The 19,119-nt window shown below is 47.7% G+C and overlaps 1 protein-coding gene across 1 annotated transcript; it reads left to right on the top strand.

The window, feature by feature from the left end:
• The first annotated feature begins 9,336 nt into the window (after positions 1-9,336).
• MFSD5 (major facilitator superfamily domain containing 5) lies at positions 9,337-11,723 on the top strand. The gene is made up of 2 exons (XM_029954127.1): positions 9,337-9,510; positions 10,113-11,723. The coding sequence occupies exon 2, from the start codon at positions 10,131-10,133 to the stop codon at positions 11,481-11,483; it is 1,353 nt and encodes a 450-aa protein (XP_029809987.1). The 5' UTR covers positions 9,337-9,510; positions 10,113-10,130; the 3' UTR covers positions 11,484-11,723.
• The last annotated feature ends 7,396 nt before the right edge of the window (positions 11,724-19,119 follow it).

Raw genomic sequence — 19,119 nt, 5'->3', positions numbered from 1 at the left:
CTCTTGATCTCAAGGTTGTGAGTTCAAGCCCCACGTTAGGCATAGAGCTTACTTTAAAAAGGGATGGGGCACTTGGGTGGCTCAGTCATTTAAGTGTCCACCTCTTGGTTTAGGTTCAGGTCATGATCTCATGGTTCATGAGTTTAAGCCCCATATAGGGCTCTTGCTCTGACAATGCGGACCCTGCTTGGGAGTCTCTCTCTTCCTCTTTCTCTGCCCCTCCCCTGCTCTCTCTCGCTCTCAAAATAAATAAACTTTTTTTAAAAAATTATTTTTTAAAATGTTTTATTTATTTTTGACACAGAGAGAGACAGAGCATGAGAGGGGGAGGGGCAGAGAGAGAAGGAGACACAGAACCGGAAGCAGGCTCCAGGCTCTGAGCTAGCTGTCAGCACAGAGCCTGACACAGGGCTCGAACCCACGAACGTGAGATCTGACCTGAGCCGAAGCCGGAGGCTTAACCAACTGAGCCACCCAGGTGCCCCAAAATAAATAAACTTTAAAAAATTAAAAAAAAAAAAAAGAGGCGGCACCTGGGTGACTCAGTTGGTTAAAGCATCTGATTCTTGATCTCAGCTCAGAGTTCTTTTTATCTATGTATATATATATATTTTTAATGTTTATTTATTTTTGAGAGAGAGAGAGAGACAGAGTGTGAATAGGAAAGGGGCAGAAAGAGAGGGAGACGCAGAATCTGAAGTAGGTTCCAGGCTCTGAGTGGTCAGCACAGAGCCCCACTCAGGGCTTGAACCCATGATCCATGAGATCATCACCTAAGCTGAAGTCAAATGCTTAACCGACTGAGCTACCTAGGTGCCCCTCAGCTCAGATCTTGATCTCAGCTCAGGGCTTGATCTAGGCTGTGAGTTCAAAGCTCCATACTCGGCTCCACAGGGGGCATGGGGCCTATTTTAAAAATACAAAAAACAGGGGTGCCTGGGTGGCTCAGTTGGTTGAGCATCTGACTTCAGCTCAGGTCATGATCTCAGAGTCTATGAATTTGAGCTCTGAATTGGGCTCTGTGCTGACAGCTCAGAGCCTGGAGCCTGCTTCAGATTCTGTGTCTCCCTCTCTCTCTGCCCCTTCCCAACTCGTGCACTTTCTCTCTCAATCTCTCTCTCTCTCTCTCTCTCTCTCTCTCTCTCTCTCAAAAATAAAAAAAAAATTAAACCCTAACAGTCAAAGTGTATGTACAGGCAACCTCAATTTATCAAATAATGCCTGACTGTTTTCCAAAGTGGTTACACCAATTATGCAGGAAGAACATTCTAAACAGGGCAGGCACAGGACAAAAAAGACCCATACACTTTGTTGCCTAAAACCCTCAGCGGTTTTCCCTTTTACTGGAATAAGACCCAAGTCCGCACTGTGGTTGCCAGGGCATGTTGAGGCCCCTGCCTTGCTCTCTACCTGTGCCATATGGCTCTTCCCCTTCCCCCCAGTCCCATGGTCATGTGCTGCTGCCTAATCCGGCCTTCGGCCCCCAGTGTTTTTCCACTAGATATCTCCATAGCCCTCTCCCTCCTCTCCTTCAGGTCTTTACTAAAATATCCCTTCTTGGTGACACTTTCCCTGACCACCAAATTTTAGATTGCAACCGCCCACATGCCTTACCCCCTCCTCAACTTTGTTTGTCTCCATAGCCTGGCCACCTGGGTTCCATTCTGCGGCAGGCAGCTCTGCCCTGGTCTGCTAGGACTTGACATTGTCTCTCCCACCAAGCCTTAAACGCAATCATACCTGACTGTCTGGGGGCTATAGCTGCCCCTGCTGATGGACTCACCTCTCAGAGTCCCTTTTGATCAGATCTGCCTGGGTTTCTCACAGCCATTCTCCTGCTCTGAAAGAAGCTCATGTATTTCTTTATTTACCTGTTTGACCTTGCCTGGGCCCTCATTTTCATGGGAGCTCTATAAAAGAGGAAACTTAGCTGTCTTATTCACTACCTGATACATGATAAGTCCTCAAATAATAATTGTCCAGGCTGGTGGTCAGTCTCCCAGGGACAGCTGAGCACCCCTACACCCACACCTGGGAATTGTCCTGTGTGGAAATCCTCAGAACATAGGCATCCTCCTCCCTCCCCTGCCAGTTCCTGCCAACTTCCCTGGCTCAGTGTCTCAGACTGCTGCTGCTGCAGCTTCCCCAGATCCCCTCTGGGGACTGTTTGGGAACTGGCGGCAGCTTTTCTGGCCATCAGGGCACAAGTGTGATGGGCAGGGATCCTTAAACAGGCAGGTGTCAGGTGCCTGGAGCTCAAGAAGAAAGTTTTGATTGAATACAGGGAGGACTTCGGAGATGAGAGGACCTCACCAGGTGGAGAAGAGGAAAGGGCACTGTGAGCAGAGCAGAAGGAACGGTGCAAACAAAGGGCTGGAGGCATGAAAGTGCACGTCATATTTGAAGAACATGTTCTGGTTTGGTTCAGCTGGAGGATTTTCAGTGGAAGGGAGTGTGGCAGGGGAGCATCGCTGGGCTAGCCTGGAAGGGGAGGGCTGGCTAGGGAGGTCTGAGCTCCCTGCAGGATCAGCAAAGGCTCAGCAGTGTCTTAGGTTTAATCCTGCCCCCACCCCTGCCTCTTGTCAGTCCGCCCCTCCTACCTCACCCCTGCTCGTCCCTTCACCCACCCCCCAGCCTGGCCGCTCCTGCAGCTGAATGGACTTCTCTCTCGGCCTACGCTTGGGGCTGCGAAACAAGAAGGCCACCCACCAACAGCCCCCTACACCCTCCGGCCACGCCGCACCTTGTCTGTCCTGTCCCCCCTCTGCCTGTCTTGGCCCCTGCCCTAGCTGTCCTCCTCCCACTTGCTCCTGCCCTGCCTATCCCTCTCATGCAGCTACCTGCCCCTCCTGCCCCAGCCTCCCCGGCCCACCCTGTACCTGCTCCTGCCCTCCCTGCCCTGTCTGTCCTCCCCTGACTTGTCCCCACAGCTCCTGTATCCCGTGCGCTGGTCCCCACGTGCCCTGCTGCCACCCCTCACCTTGCCCCATTTACCCTTGCTCCAGAGGCCCAGCTGCCTGTACGAGCTCCTGCCTGGGCTGCAGCGACAGCTGTGGCTGTGGCCCAGGGGCTCCTCCAGGTTCCATTGGCCGCTGCAGCCGCTGCTTCAGGGGACAGCGCACCTCTCAGAGGCACTGTCTCATAGTCTAGAGGGTTGTTGCCCCGCTGAGGGGTTGTCGGGTTTCCTGGAGCACTTCTGTGAGAGGCTTCCTCTGCGGGGAGGCAGAAGGTCTGAAGTGAGGAGAGGCACCAGCTAAACCCCTTACTCACCCAGACAGCGAGAGCCAGAAGGCTGCTCAGAGCCCTGGCCATCCCCCATAGTCCCCGAGGGCGGGACAACTGCTTTTGCTTTAAGGTTCATTTCTGGGCATGCTCCTGCTGGTTCCAGAACCTCCTCTTCTGCAACTTCTGAAATGGAAAGCATGCTTCTCAGAGCCTCCCTCGTGGCCGCCACAGGTGAGGAAGTTGGCTGTGTTCTTCCTGTGGTCAGCCTCTGCTGGACATCCTTCTTGGCTCATCTTCTCTGCAGTTCTCATGGATAAGGTACATTCCTCCTAGTCTAGAGGCAGTAGGGGACCCTTTGTCCAGGGGCCACCTCTTGCCCCTTTGGCCTCCGCCCAGATCCCTGACTGACCCAAGAGTCTGTGGACCCTTGACCTCTCATCTTGAGTCAGGCAAAGAAGGTCACTGGCTCTTGGATCAGAGGAGGAGGGTGAGCAGAGGGTTCTCGCTCTTCCCTCCCCTTGAATATCATGACATCCTTCATGGACCTTTGCTTCTAGGAACCTGGTGTTCAATGCCTGGATGTCTTGTCTTTCAAATCTCTGAGTGCTCACACAGTGCCATGACCTCAATCTTCCAGCAATAATCCCCTCTGTTACATCCATGCTCATCTGGCATGGGAATAAGGGAAGCTGGGAAGCCTGGACTCACGGTCCATGATTCCATCTACAAGGCTGAGTCAAAACACACTGTCCCTGGAGGTGGGACCTGAGTTGGGAGAAGCCACTAAGAGGAAGCTGGAAGTAAGAGCCCCAGATATCTACTCAGGATTGGACCCCAAGCTAAAAGCCCTTAAGGATAGCTCCACCCTCAAGTGCTGTGACACTAGTCTTTCTCAGCCTCCTTCTCTGGGACCCTTTCAATCTTTCCTTTCTTTGTCTATTTATCTTTCTGTGTACCCCTCCTTCTGTCTTTCTACATCACTCTCTCCATTTCTATTTCCTTCTTTCTGTCACTGAGACATTCTGTCTGCCCTTCACTTTGACTCTACATCAGCTTTCCCCATTTTCTATCCTTTTGTTTCTCCCTCCTTCTACTTCCCCATCTAATGTAAAGTCTATGTAACATATATGTCTTTTTCTTTCCCCCTTCCCTGTCTCAGTCTATGTCTTTATTTTATTCCTTGGTCTTTCCATCCACCTTCTCTCTCTTTTTTTAAGCAAGCTCTATGCCCAACATGGGGCTCGAACTCAGGACCTGGAGATCAAGAGTCGCATGCTCCACTGACAGAGCTAGCCAGGCTCCCCTCTCTCTGCTTTTCTATCCTGTTCTGCTTCTGGTGCATTTCATTCTCAATCTCATCCGTTTCTATTTCCTTTTCTGTCCTGGTCTCCCTTCCTATCTTCTGGGTCTAGCTGTCTTTTCATTTCCTATTTCTTTCTGCCTCCCCACATCTGACTTTCTCTCTCTCTCTCTCTCCCTGGGTCCTGCAGGTACCTCCACATCATGTCTGTGTCATGCCCAGCTCATTGCTGCATGAGGTCCAGGACACTGAGTCCTCCGATGTCTGTCTGTCCCACAAACACCCCCTGCCCTGGAGTGAGCAAGGGCTGGACATAGCCACCAGAATTGCCCTTCCTTTCTCCACTGCTACCTAGGCCATCCATCTCTACTCAGCTCTGAGCTCAAACTTTTTAAAAATGATGCTTCTTTCAATTTATTATTCTGAAAATTGGCAATTAAAAAGAAAAATAATTGAGGCACCTGGCTGGCTCAGTTGGTGGAGCATGTGACTCTTGATCTTGGGGTTGCAGGTTCAAGCCCACGTTGGGTATAGAGATTACATAAAAACAAAATCTCTTAGCAAAAAAGAATTAAGCACTTATGCTGCGTGGACGTCCTGTATAAACTATATTTCAGGGTAGCCAAATAGCTCTTACAGACGAATTCCAGCGAATGTGGAAGGAATATGGGATTAGAAAAATCACTGTGCAGCCCTTAATCAAATAATTAATCAAAGCAAGAATCATGAATGGATGAAACCAAAGACGATGATTGATGGGGAACTTTACAATGGAGGAATCAAGCCATGACCACCTGACCCCACCGAGGAATCTTACCATCACTAAAAGGGGTACACCCCCCACCCCCCTGCTGTGTACCTCTTGGTGTGATGTAGTCGAAGCCACAGCACCACCCATGAAAGACTCTTGCTAAAGAAGGGAACAAACATACACACAAAACTGAACATGATTCTAATCAAATCTCTAGAACTAACCTTCATTTAACAGAAAATAGCAGGAAGGGAGGAACAATTTAGATGACACGACACATCCAAAGTGTGGGAACTTGTCAAGGAAATGTGGCTCAATTTCTTCCACTAGTCAATGGCTGGGAGGGAAAACTGAGAGGGGACATAAAAGGACAACTATTATGTGGGGCATGTGGACCTTTTTTGGTTTCTGATTTGGACAACCCAATTGTAAGACAATTACAGATAGTTGAAGCCTTTTATTTATGGACTGGAGAATGCAAAGGAACCAGTATTGATTTTGTTAGACATAAAATGGCTTTGGGATTATGTAAGAAAAGGGCCTTATTTCCTAGGGATGCATGTTGAAGTGTGGAGTGAAGTGACATACTTATAAATATTTTGGCAAATAAAAAAGAACAGAATGAAAGGAGTAGAAGGAACAAAGTGACGGAATTATATTATTGAATTAACTATGTAGGGGTTCATAGATTGTGCTCTCTACCTGTGTGTATGTTTAAACATTTTCATAATAAAAGTTTTAAATGTTGCTCCTCAGGTAAACACAGTTCCTCAATATTCCCAGAGCACCCTCCCATCTTCCCTGAAAACTAGGACTTCCCCTGTGACTCCTCAATACACAGACCTCAGACCTCCTTGCTTTCCACTAGAAGCACCTCCTAGAAATATGTTGTACTCACAGGCTGGCTTTTATCCCCTCCAGTCCTCTGCTGGCAGATTTCTCATGTTTAGGACCTTTCCCAGCTGTGCTTCACAATTCTGAGGGGACATGCGTGCCTTAAGACTCAACGTATTTTGGGGGCACTAGGCTGGCTCAGTTAGGTAAGCATCCGACTCTTGGCTTCACCTCAGGTCATGATCTCACAGTCAGCGAGTTCGAGCCCCACACTGGGCTCTGTGTTGACAGCGCAGAGCCTGCTTGGGATTCCCTCTCCCTTGTTCTCTGTCCTTCCCCTGATCACTTGCTTTCTCTCTCTCTCAAAGTAAATTTTAAAAACTTAAAAACATTTTTTCAATGTTTATTTATTATTTTTGAGAGAGAGAGAGGGAGCAAGCAGGGGAGGGGCAGAGAGCGAGGGAGACACAGAATCAGAAGCAGGTTCCAGGCTTCTGAGCTATCAGCACAAGGCCCGACCCAGGGCTTGAACCCACAAACCATGAGATCATGACCTGAGCCAAAGTCAGATGCTCAACCGAATGAGCCACCCAGGGGCCCCAAATTTTAAAAACTTTCAAAAAAAAAAAGCATAATTTGGTGGTGCCTTGGTGGCCGAGTCGGTTAATCATCAGCCTCTTGATTTTGGCTCAGGTCATGATCTCATGGTTCATGGATTCGAGTCCCACATTGGGATCCCTGCTTGGGATTCTCTCTCTCCCTCTCTCTCTGCCCCCTCCCCAAATAAATTTAAAAAATGAACTTTAAAAAAGGCTAAACATATTTTAGGGCACCTGGGTGGCTCAGTCAGTTGAGTGACTGACTTCATTCAGCTCAGGTCATGATCTCATGGTCCATGGGCTCGAGCGCCGCATTGGGCTCTGTGCTGACAGCTCAGAGCCTGGAGCCTGCTTCAGATTCTGTGTCTCCCTCTCTCTGTGCCCCTCCCCTCCTCATGCTCTGTCTCTCTCTCTCAAAAATAAATGAAAAATATTTAAAAAACTAAACATACTTTAATAAGTCCCAAAATAAACAGAAATAATCCAAAATAATGTAATCTTGCTGTAAATCTCTCTCTGCCAGTGGCTTCTGGGCAAAATGCAATTCAACAATGGGAGAAAACTGGCCTCCCTCCTGGAAAACAGAAGGCCAGGAATGCAAAACCATCCTGTCCCATCCTGCCTTCATTCAGGATGACCTCCACCCCCAAAAGAAATGGATGACATGAGTCCAAGGAGCTTCCATCCAGGATTGAGATGGAGAGCATTTGGGTTGCCTATGCCCTCACTCACTGAATGATTTTGGAGAAATCATGGTTTTTGAGCCTTTGCATTTCTGAATGAATGTATGGGAACCACTACCCTTTCTACAATGTAGGAGTTTGCCAGTTAGGAATAAAGGCACTCTGGAACTTGTAGGATATAAATCTTAGCTGTTTATCTTACCATAAGAAACTATTTCTCAAGATATGATCCCATACTCTCCCACCCTGTATCCTCCAAGCTTTAGTATAAAGGAAACCAACACTTGCCAATCCCCTTTGCAAGTGAGTGAACTTATTTAATCTTCTCAGAAACCATGAATTGGAATTGGAAAGATATGGGTCCCAGTTCTAACCCTCTCTCCTACCATGTGACTCAAGGTGTATTATTTATCCCCGCCAACTCTCAAGAATAATAATAGTACCCACTTTATGGGTTGCTTGTGACAGTTAAATAATTCATCTGCAGCAGGTGGCTCAGGAATTCTTAAAACAGAGCTTAGGTACATGATAACTGTTTGATGAGTGTTACCAGCTAATATGGGCCAACACTTTTTAGAGTAATTTATCTGGATTAATTTATTCATTTATTCATCAAATATTTATTGAATGCTTTTTACTTGCCAATAACTGGTTTTTAACTTAAAAAAATTTTATTGTTGATTTTTGAGAGAGAGACAGAGTGCGAGAGAAGGCAGAGAGGGAGACACAAAATCTGAAGCAGGCTCCAGGCTCTGAGCTGTCAGCACAGAACCCGACCTGGGGATCAAACCCATGAACTACAAGATCATGACCTGAGCCAAAGTTGGATACTTAACCAACTTAGCCACCCAGGTGCCCCACTCTACTTTTATATAGTAATCTCTACACCCAACTTGGGGCTCAAACTCACGACCACATGCTCTTCCAGATGAGCCAGCCAGGCGCCTCCCCAATAACTGTTTTAAGTACTGGGAATACAAGTGAACAAATATATAAAAATCTGTAAGGAGGAGAGACAGTAAATAAATAAAACATATAGTGTGCCAGGTGATGTGAAGTATGGGGGAAATGCAGCAAAGGTGAATGAGGTTGGAAGGCTAGCAGGTGGATTAGGTGGTGGAGGTGGTAGCATTGCTATTTTAAGCAGGATGGCTCAGGAAGGCCTCCCTGATAAAGTGATATTTGAATAGAGAACTGGAGGGGCTGAAGGAGGGAGCCACGAGGGTATTTGGGAGAAGAACCAGAACCTTGCAAGGCACAGTGTGCAAAGGCCTGGGAGGTAGCCAGTATAGATGGAGTAGAGTCTAAAGGAAGAATTGTAGATGAAATCAAAGAAGTAGCAGAGGAACAGAGGATAGAAGGTTTTGCAGCTCATTATAAAGATTTTGGCTTATACAGTTAGTGAGACGGGAAGTCAATGGAAATAACAGTAAGGCTGGTGACAGGTTAAATGACCTTTCCAAAGTAACACAGCTTAGGTAAGTGGCAGAAGGTGGGCGTTTAGCAAAAAGGCTGAGTTTAGCGGGTCTGCAAACCCGAGTTCAAGTCCTTTACACCACACTGCCTCCCTCAGGTATCTGGGTCATATTGACGTCGAGCCTGGAGGTCACTACAGTGAGAGAAGAGAGAAACCTAGGAGCAGCTTAGGGCAGCGATATTTCTTAGGAAGCTCCAGCCCACGAGTCTGCGGGACTGCGGGCATTCTCCATGTTACGGAGGGAGAGAAAAAATGAATCTTTATTTCAGGGCGGTCCCGCAGGAACCTGGGAATCGAAGAAGCAGGAGTCACGGGAAAACAGCTGAGGGGTCAGGTGCGAGAGTAGCAACCCCCACTGCCTCCACTCTCTACAGCTGGCGTCGGGAGTAGACTCCTAGCAGGAGTTGGGTCCGGGGAGCAGAAGGCGGGGCAGGGGCGGGACTAGAGCGCCGCACCCCGTCACGTGATGGGGTCATCATGGCGGCGGCCAGAGGCCTACCCGGCTCCCGGAAGCAGGCTGTGAGAGGCGGGCACGCTGCTGGAACCCGAACCGGAGCCAGAGCCGGAGGTAGAGCGGGCAGGGCGGCCGGGCGGCCTGGAGCCGGACGTGTCCGGGGCGTCCCCGTAGACCGGGGCAGCAGGTGAGACGGGGTCTGGGCGAGGCGCGAGTGGGTGTGGCGGTGGTGGGGTTCTGGGCGGGGGCTAGGGGGCGCAGGGGGTTGCCCAAGACCTGGAGGAGGGGGAACCCGAGATACACGCGCATGACCCTGAAGCACCTCGGGAGGCCCGCGCAGGCGGGCAGGATGCCCTGGACAGATGGAAGGACTTTGAGGGCTAAAACGAGCTCTCCAGGGGGAATGGGACGTAATAGAAAAAAGTATGCATAAGCTGTTGTGGAAGAAGAGGGCAGCATCCCTTTAACTTGTGGGGCCCGGATTATTGTATTGAAGGGACTCCTCTTTGCTATGGTAGGCAAGGGTGGGGCGAATGGTAAGCCTTCTCCCCTCTCCTCTTACCCCTCCCTGCCCTACTGTGTCCTAGGAGACCGCTCTGGCGGGCCACTCCTCCCACCCACCCAACTGGTCCCTCCGGTCTGAGCTCTAGGGGAGTGGAGTTGAGGGGTGGGGAAATGCAGTTGGCAGGGGCTGGGGGTGGAGCCGCTTCTGCTTAGACACCCAGCCCCTTGACAGTGCTACCTGGGCAATGGATGTGACTCTAACCACGATCCCCCCACCTTCTCTAGGTCGTCCGGGGGCCCGCCATGCTGGTGACTGCCTACCTTGCCTTTGTGGTCCTCCTGGCCTCCTGCCTAGGATTGGAGCTGTCAAGATGCCAGGCTAAGCCCCCTGGAAGGGCCTGTAGCAACCCCTCCTTCCTTCGGTTTCAACTGGATTTCTATCAGGTCTACTTCCTGGCCCTGGCAGCTGACTGGCTCCAGGCCCCCTACCTCTATAAACTCTATCAGCATTACCACTTCCTGGAGGGTCAAATTGCCATCCTCTATGTCTGTGGCCTTGCCTCCACAGTCCTTTTTGGGCTGGTGGCCTCCTCCTTTGTGGATTGGCTGGGTCGCAAGAAGTCATGTGTCCTCTTCTCCCTCACTTACTCTCTATGCTGCTTAACCAAACTCTCTTGGGACTACTTTGTGCTGCTGATGGGCCGAGCACTTGGTGGGCTGTCCACAGCCCTGCTCTTCTCTGCCTTTGAGGCTTGGTACATCCATGAACACGTGGAGCGCCATGACTTCCCTGCCGAGTGGATCCCAGCTACCTTTGCCCGAGCTGCCTTCTGGAACTATGTGCTGGCTGTAGTGGCAGGTGTGGCAGCTGAGGCCGTGGCCTGCTGGATGGGGCTGGGGCCTGTAGCGCCCTTCGTGGCTGCCATCCCTCTTTTGGCTCTGGCTGGGGCGTTGGCCCTTCACAACTGGGGAGAGAACTATGATCGGCAGCGTGCCTTTTCAAGGACTTGTGCTGGAGGCCTGCGCTGCCTCCTGTCAGATCGCCGCGTGCTACTGCTAGGCACCATCCAAGCCCTGTTTGAGAGTGTCATCTTCATCTTTGTCTTCCTCTGGACACCTGTGCTGGACCCACATGGGGCCCCGCTGGGCATTGTCTTCTCCAGTTTCATGGCAGCCAGCCTGCTTGGCTCTTCCCTGTACCGCATTGCTACCTCCAAGAGGTACCACCTTCAGCCCATGCACCTACTCTCCCTTGCCGTCCTCATCGTCGTCTTCTCCCTTTTCATGTTGACTTTCTCCACCAGCCCAGGCCAGGAGAATCCAGTGGAGTCCTTCATAGCCTTCCTACTTATTGAACTGGCCTGTGGGCTGTACTTTCCCAGCATGAGCTTCCTGCGGAGAAAGGTGATCCCTGAAACAGAGCAAGCTGGCGTACTCAACTGGTTCCGGGTGCCCCTGCACTTACTGGCCTGCCTGGGGCTCCTAGTCCTCCATGACAGCGATCACAAAACGGGCACTCGGAACATGTTCAGCATCTGCTCTGCTGTCATGGTGATGGCTCTGCTAGCGGTGGTGGGGCTTTTCACCGTGGTTAGGCACAATGCTGAGCTGCGAGTGCCCTCACCCACTGGAGAGCCCTGTGCCCCTGAGCTCTAGCCCTGTTCAGGACAAGGGGGCTGGGAAGGACTCTTGAAGACCACCTCTCTAGAATTGTACAGATCTCTCTGTGTCTGACTTTGCCACTGTCTAGGCCCTCACCCTGTCCTGGGGCCCCTCCCCATAGTGTTTTGAGTTGGAGAGCCCATGGGAGTGATGGCCTGGAAAGAAGATGCCAAAAGTTGCCTCTGTGTTACTCCCTTTCCCCTTTCCATTTAAAAATAAATACTTTTAATTGATCATTGATTTGATTCAGTCATCTTCACCTGTACCCACATCAGTAGTTTCTGGTGAGTGGGCAGTTGGAGAGTTTGAGCATTGAGATGGGGTTGCCAGCAGAAGGTATTTGAATTTCTAGCCTCTCTAAGACTGTCTCCAGTTTAAACTGAGAGCTGTAGCATTGCCTCTTAGCAGAAATGGGTGGGAAATGCCCAAGGCCTCTAGATCTTCTAAATCTTGTTACCGTGGAGACAGGTACCCTTTCTAGTTACCCAGCAAGACCCTTGCTCCACATCCAGGGTGAGACCATCTCTGGAGGATGTGGGCAAATGCCCACACCACTGAACGAAGATTCTAGAGGTTTGAGTTGCTTCTATGACCACCCCCTTGGGAAAATCTGGGACCTTCCTGCAGAAACAACTTGGAGCTCAGCACAGATATGCCTCCAGGCCGAATGCACCATTTGTAACACCACCTGGGCCCACCAGGTCCTATATCCTGTACCCTTGCATGAAACCTAGGTGAAGGGCTGCCAGGGGGAGAGAACAGTGAATGGCTGAGGGACTGAGACATCTTGTCTGTACCTGACTCTTCCCCACCCAGTCTGAGTGAGGGTGAGGAAGCCATCAGGGCAGGAAACAGTACCAGTGGGAACACCAGTTCTGTGGGCCCCTCCCTGCCTCACCTGATTGTATCTGCCGTTTCTCCTCCCACCAAAACCCAGGCTTCTCAGAGGAAGCAGAGCCAGCTTTTAAAAAGGTGGGGATGAAGGGAGGGTAGGCTCAAGGTTATGTCCTGGAATGTGCTTGAGCTGGGCCCGGGGGACCCACCCGTTTTGGAAAGGGATTGATGATATTTCCCTGGGTCCCAGACTACTTTCCAGACAGTAGGATGCAAGATGTACTAAGACCCGCAAGTTCCAACCTGTGTGGAGAGATAAGATCAGCTGGTGCTGTAGGAATGCAGCGTAGATGGGCTTCTGCAGGGTGAGGCTGAGTGGGGAGGAAAGGGTGGTGGTCTCCGGTCCCTATTCAGTAAGGAAGAAGAAGAAGAAAAAAGTTCCCCCACCCAGACTGCAGGGAATAGAGGTTAGGTAGAGAAAAACAGATATCATTTTCTTTCCCCATCTTGAAGCTAAGCCAGTCTCTCTTACAAAACCCCACTTCCTCTTTCTGCCCTGTTAAGCTGGGCCTAGATATATTTTATAGGTATTTGTAGACTTTCCATCTCTTTCCACCATAGTGTAGTCTCCTTGAGAACAGGAGCAAGTTGTGTCTTATTTGCCTTTGTGTCCTTCATATATACACACAGTGGGTGCTTTTCCCGTGGCTGTGCTTAGTATATATATCAGGAGAGGAAACAGACTAGCCCAACCTGGCTTTTTAAGAGCTGCCCATTTGGGATGTCTATGAGACTAGAATCCAGAGCCTAGTCAGTAATTTGTTGTTTTGGATGAAAACAGTTTCTTACTGATGGAAGCATGAGGAGGTCCCACATTCCTAAGTGATCAGGAAATAGGAAGAAGAGACCGACTAATGAAGTTCCTAGTTTTGTCCCTGTTGAGCTTTCTCCAAAGGTGCTGGTAAAAAACGTTTTTTACATAAGGGGAAAGTCCACTTGAGAATGTAGCAAGTGAATTGCAAAACCAAAGCTAGACTGCTTCTTGCTGCCTGCCCAGTGCCCCCTCTATGCCAAGGACTACCAGTGTCCCCTGCCTTTTCCCCTCTAGCCTTACCTCTTCATCCCAAGCCCTCTCCTGGGAGTAGGGCAAGCGACCAGGAGTGTTTAGCCTTGGCCATCTGGTCCACTTTTTGGTATCTGCCCATCTAAGTCAAAGGAGGTATTGGTTCGCCAGGTGCACACTGCCTGCAAAACGCTGCTTATGATGCTCCGCCCAGGGGCAGCATAGGGAACGAGTTATGAGGATGGAGCCAGAGCCCGGCTTCCTGGGTTCAAATGTGTGCCTTAGTTTTCTCATCTGTAAAATAGGGATAGTATCATTTCTACCCCATAGGGCTCTTTTGATGATTAAAATCATTATTGTATTTTTAAAAAATTTTTAAATGTTTTTTTTAATTTTTTATTTATTTTTGATACAGAGAGAGACAGAGCATGAAGGGGGGAGAGGCAGAGAGAGAAGGAGACACAGAATCGGAAGCAGGCTCCAGGCTCTGAGCTAGCTGTCAGCACAGAGCCTGACGCGGGGCTCGAACCCACGAACGTGAGATCTGACCTGAGCCGAAGTCGGAGGCTTAACCAACTGAGCCACCCAGGCGCCCCTAAATGTTTTCTTTATTTGAGATAGAGAGACAGAGACAGAGACATCATGAGCAGGGGAAGGTCAGAGAGAGAAGGAAACACAGAATCCAAAGACAGGCTCCAGGCTCTGAGCTGTCAGCACAGGGCCTGATGTGGGGCTCGAACCCACGAACCATGAGACCTGAGCCGAAGCCCGACGTTCAACCGACTGAGCCACCCAGGCGCCCCTAAAAGCATTATTGTGTTAAGTCCATGGAACAGCACTTGGCCCACAGTGTAAGCACTACAGAAGTGTTTGCTTATATATTTTATTTTAAAACTCTTTCAGTCCATCAGAGCCTAACCAGATTTGAGTGTGAGAATGAATGGACAGGGCTGTAATGGGGTAGAGAACTTCCTAACGTATCCCAGTGGCTGGGTGATTCCCAGAAGTGTTTATCCTTGGTCCTGGCCCAGATGGAAGCATCGAGCTATTTGAAAGGCCTTCTATTCTGGGGTATGTGAGCAGCTGAGTAGGGTGTCCGTACATTCCACTTGAACTCATTTCCTCTTCCTCAAGTGGGAAGGTCAGCTTGGTGTCAGACTCGATACACACCACTATCTTTCACTAAGAGGCTCCTGATTTTCTGACTTCCCATCCAGCTGGACGCACAATTATTTGATTTGGAACTTCTAAGGGAGCCTGGGAGGGCAGAAACATCCCAAGGAACCAGGAGCCAGTGGACAAGAAGGCAAGAGGGTTGGATTGTGAGGACAGCACTGGGTTCGGAGACCTTGAGAACTCTCTCTTCCTGGAAATTCAGTCCCTGCTCAGGGAGAGGGGGAGCTTTTCCCAGCCAATGGCCATGGCCCTATGGCTAGGTCTGGGTTCTACTACCCCCAACCCTGTGTTTCTCTCTGTCCCTTTTATTATTTTGCCACCACTTCCTCATAGAACCACAGAATAGAATTATAAAACAAAAATTTGTCATGCTTGGGATTAGATCTAATGTTATAAAAGGTTTTTATATACTATAAATTATATGAACTCATTGTAAGATCATCAAATGCAAATACAGAAATATATATTATATATAAATACAGAAACATATAAATACAGAAATATATATATTATTTGTATATAATGTCTATGATACATATTATATATATGGTATTAAGGGATTCTAGTCCCGTATGTATTATATATATGAGATTAGGGGAGCCTTTATATATATATATATGTGTGTGTACACATACATAATATGATATATGTTACATATATTACATATTATACTAAATATTTTATATATTATATATTACATTTAATATATCATATATTACACATTATATATATCATATACATATATAAAGGCTCCCTTAATCTCACTCTTCATACCAGTGTTTGAAGTTTAATCCACAGACTTAATGTTAGTTGAGGGTTATTTGTTATTTTTCATTTTTTCATAAATGTGGGGTAGGGCCCAATCTTTTTTCCCCAAAGTTTAATTATTTTTTTAAAAATAGTTTGTCAAATTGGTTTCCATATAACACCCAGTGCTCTTCCCTACAAGTGCCCTCCGCCATTACCACCACCTCTTTTCCCCCCTCCCCCTTCAACCCTCAGTTCGTTCTCAGTATTCAATAGTCTCTCAGGTTTTACGTCCCTCTCTCTCCCCAACTCTCTTTCCCTCTTCCCCTCCCCATGGTCCTCCATTAGGTTTCTCCTGTTCTCCTGTTAGACCTATGAGTGCAAACATATGGTATCTGTCCTTCTCTGCCTGACTTATTTCGCTTAGCATGACCCCCTCAGGGTCCATCCACTTTCCTACAAATGGCCATATTTCATTCTTTCTCATTGCCATGTAGTACTCCATTGTGTATATATACCACAACTTCTTGACCCACTCATCAGGTGATGGACATTTAGGCTCTTTCCATGTTTTGGCTATTGTTGACAGTGCTATGAACATTGGGGTACATGTGCTCCTGTGCATCAGCACTTCTGTATCCTTTGGGTAAATCCCTAACAGTGCTATTGCTGGGTCATAGGGGAATTCTACTGATAGTTTTTTGAGGAACCTTCACACTGTTTTTCAGAGAGGTAATCATATATTTTGAGAGAGAGAGAGTTGAGGGGCAGAGAGAGAGAGAGAAACCCAAGTAAGCTCTGCAGTATCAGTGCTGAGCTCAACATGGGGCTTTAACTCCTAAACTGTGAGATCATAACCTGAGCCGAAACCAACATTTAGATGGCTACCAACTGAACCACAGGCACCCCTGTTTGTTTGTTTTTTTAAAAATAAACTCTATGCCCAACATGGGGCTCAAACTCATGATCTTGAGATCAAGAGTCCCATGCTCTGCTGACTCAACCTGCCAGGTGCCCCAGTTGGTTTTTGTTTTGTTTTGTTTTTGTTAATAAAAATTGAATCAAAGTGTTGAATCATGCTGTTCTGCAAACTTTTTTTTATAACATAACAGTAATACTGTTTTTCACTCTTTGAAACCATTGAAATCCTTAAGAAGACTATAACAGTCATTCATATATCTCTGACATCTTTATATATGGCAGTACATATAAAATGTGCTTTTTAATGGTGCTTAGCATTGTTAGGGCCTTTGGATATCATTTCAAGGCTATTCTATTTGAGGCTGGTAGAACCTCTGGGAAGTAGTGATGCTTCTATCCCCATTTCACAGATTAATAATACAGTGAACTGGTACTAGAATCCGGTTTCTCTGTCCAGACTCAAAGTTCTTTCTAGTATCCTGTGCTTTCTCTTCATAAGCTGGGCATTAAATTGAGGGATTGAAATTTATGACTCAAGTTCATAATGGTCAGCACATCAATCTCTTAATACTTCAAGAACTTCCTACTTCTTGTAAGAAGGAGATGAGGAATAAAAAGGGGCACCTGGGTGGCATAGTCAGTTAAGCGTCCAACTCTTGATTTTCTCTCAGGCCATTATCTCATGGTTTGTGAGATTGAGCCTCAAGTCAAGCTCCGCACTGTCAGTGTGGAGCCTGTTTGGGAATTTCTCTCTCTCTCTCTGCCCCCCCCCCCCCCCGCTCACAAGTGCCACACACACGCTCTTTCTCTCTTTAAAAATAAACATTAAAAGAAAGAAGGGCCCCTGGATGGCTCAGTCAGTTGAGCATCTGACTCTTGATTTTGGCTCAGGTCATGATCCCAAGGTCATGGGATGGAGCCTTGCGTCAGGCTCTGAGTTGAATGTGGAACCTGCTTAAGATTCTCCCTCTGCTCTTCTTCCGCTTGGGCAAAGGAGTGAGCTCTGTGTCTCAAAGAAAAGAAAAGAAAAGAAAAGGATAAAAAAAAAGAAGAGGAGGGGCACCTGGATGGCTCAGTGGGTTAAGCTTCTGACTTTGGCTCAGGTCATGATCTCATGGTTTGTGAGTTCAAGCCCCACATTGGGCTCTGCACTGACAGTACATGGAGCCTGCCTGGGATTCTCTTTCTCTCCCTCTCTCTCTGCCCCTCCCCCCCAATAAACTTGAAAAAAGATATATATATATAAAAGAGGAATAAAAAGGACAAATTTTCTGCCCTTAAGGAGTTCAGAATCAAGTAGATGTAATAAATACATACGAAAATAGTTCTAGAACACCTGCTTCACAGCATGTAAATAAATGAGTACTGATTGCTAAGATGTAAGATGAAATGAGCAGTATGAGGGTTGATGTATTCATTGATCATTTACGGACACCTCTGTTGGGTCCTTTACCCTACAAGAGATATGTATGTAATATTATTCCAACGGTGTATGTATGTATGTAATAATATTATTATTCCAACGGTGAGATTCTTTGGAGAGGTTCTTGTCTTTTTTTTTTTTTTCCTTGTCTTTGTTTTTTAAAAAAAAGTCTTCTCTTCTAGATTCTCAGCTCCTAAAAGAAGTTGATAATGAAGAAAGACGATGATGATAGGGGCACCTCACTGGCTCAGTCAGAAGAGCATGCCACTCTTGGGGCGCCTGGATGGCTGGCTCAGTTGGTTAGGCGTCTGACTTCGGCTCAGGTCATGATTTCACCGCTCATAAGTTCAAGCCCTGCATTGGGCTCTGTGCTGACAGCTTGGAACCTGGAGCCTGTTTCAGATTCTGTCTCCACCTCTCTGCCCCTCCCCTTCCTGCGCGCTCTCTCTCAAATATAAAGAACTAAACATAAAAACTTTAAAGAAAAAAAAGAAGAGCATGCCACTCTTAATCTGTGTCCTGAGTTCAGCACTGCATTGGGTGTAGAGATACTTACATAAATAAAACTTAGAGGGGCATCTGGGTGGCTCAGTCAGTTAAGCTTTCGACTTCCGCTCAGGTCATGATCTCTCAGGTCCCCGAGTTTGAGCCCTGTGTCTGAAGTCCGGCTGTGTGCTGACAGCTCAGAGCCTGGAGCCTGTGTCAGATTCTGTGTCTCTCTCGCTCTCTGCCCCTCCCCCACTCAAGCTCTGTCTCTCTCGACCCCAAAAAATTAAAATTAAAAAAATTAAAAACATTAATCTTTTGGAGTGCCTGGGTGGTTCAGTCGGTTAAGCCTCCAATTGCGGCTCAGGTCATGATCTCACATTCGAGAGTTCAAGCCCCGCGCCGGGCTCTGTGCTAACAGCTCAGAGCCTGGAACCTGTTTCGAATTCTGTGTCTCCCTGTCTCTCTGCCCCTCCTCCACTCATGCTCTGTCTCTGTCTTAAAAATAAACAAAACATTAAAAATTTAAAAAGTAATAATGGAAACCAATTTGACAGTAAACTATTAAAAAATAAAAAATAAAAAAAATAAAAAAATTCATCTTAAAAAAAAAAGGAAGGGAAGGGGAAAAGAAGAAAGAAAAAGGAGATAGATAAAGATGAGATATCCAATAGAATTCATCAGGGAAAAGCTAACTGGAAGACCAGAATTTTGAACTGAATCTTTTGCAGGAGGAAGAGAAACAGCCAACTGAATCTGCACGTTAGGGGAAGTAATTAGTACTTACAAACGTAAGCCATTAAGGACTGTGAAATATCCCAGTGAATGAGTTTTCCTAGTTCTTCCCTTAACCCTCCCCTCTACCCTCTACCCCCCATCAAGAAGCGTTAGATCCTCTGTCTTCCTCATACAATCCAGTTGATGCAGTTTATGTAAAGAGCAAGGTTGGAAGGCAGAGAGAGAGAGAGAGAGAGAGAGCG

Source organism: Suricata suricatta, chromosome 10, assembly GCF_006229205.1.
Source record: "Suricata suricatta isolate VVHF042 chromosome 10, meerkat_22Aug2017_6uvM2_HiC, whole genome shotgun sequence".
NCBI lineage: Eukaryota > Metazoa > Chordata > Mammalia > Carnivora > Herpestidae > Suricata > Suricata suricatta.
This window is presented reverse-complemented; position numbering and strand designations above follow the sequence as displayed.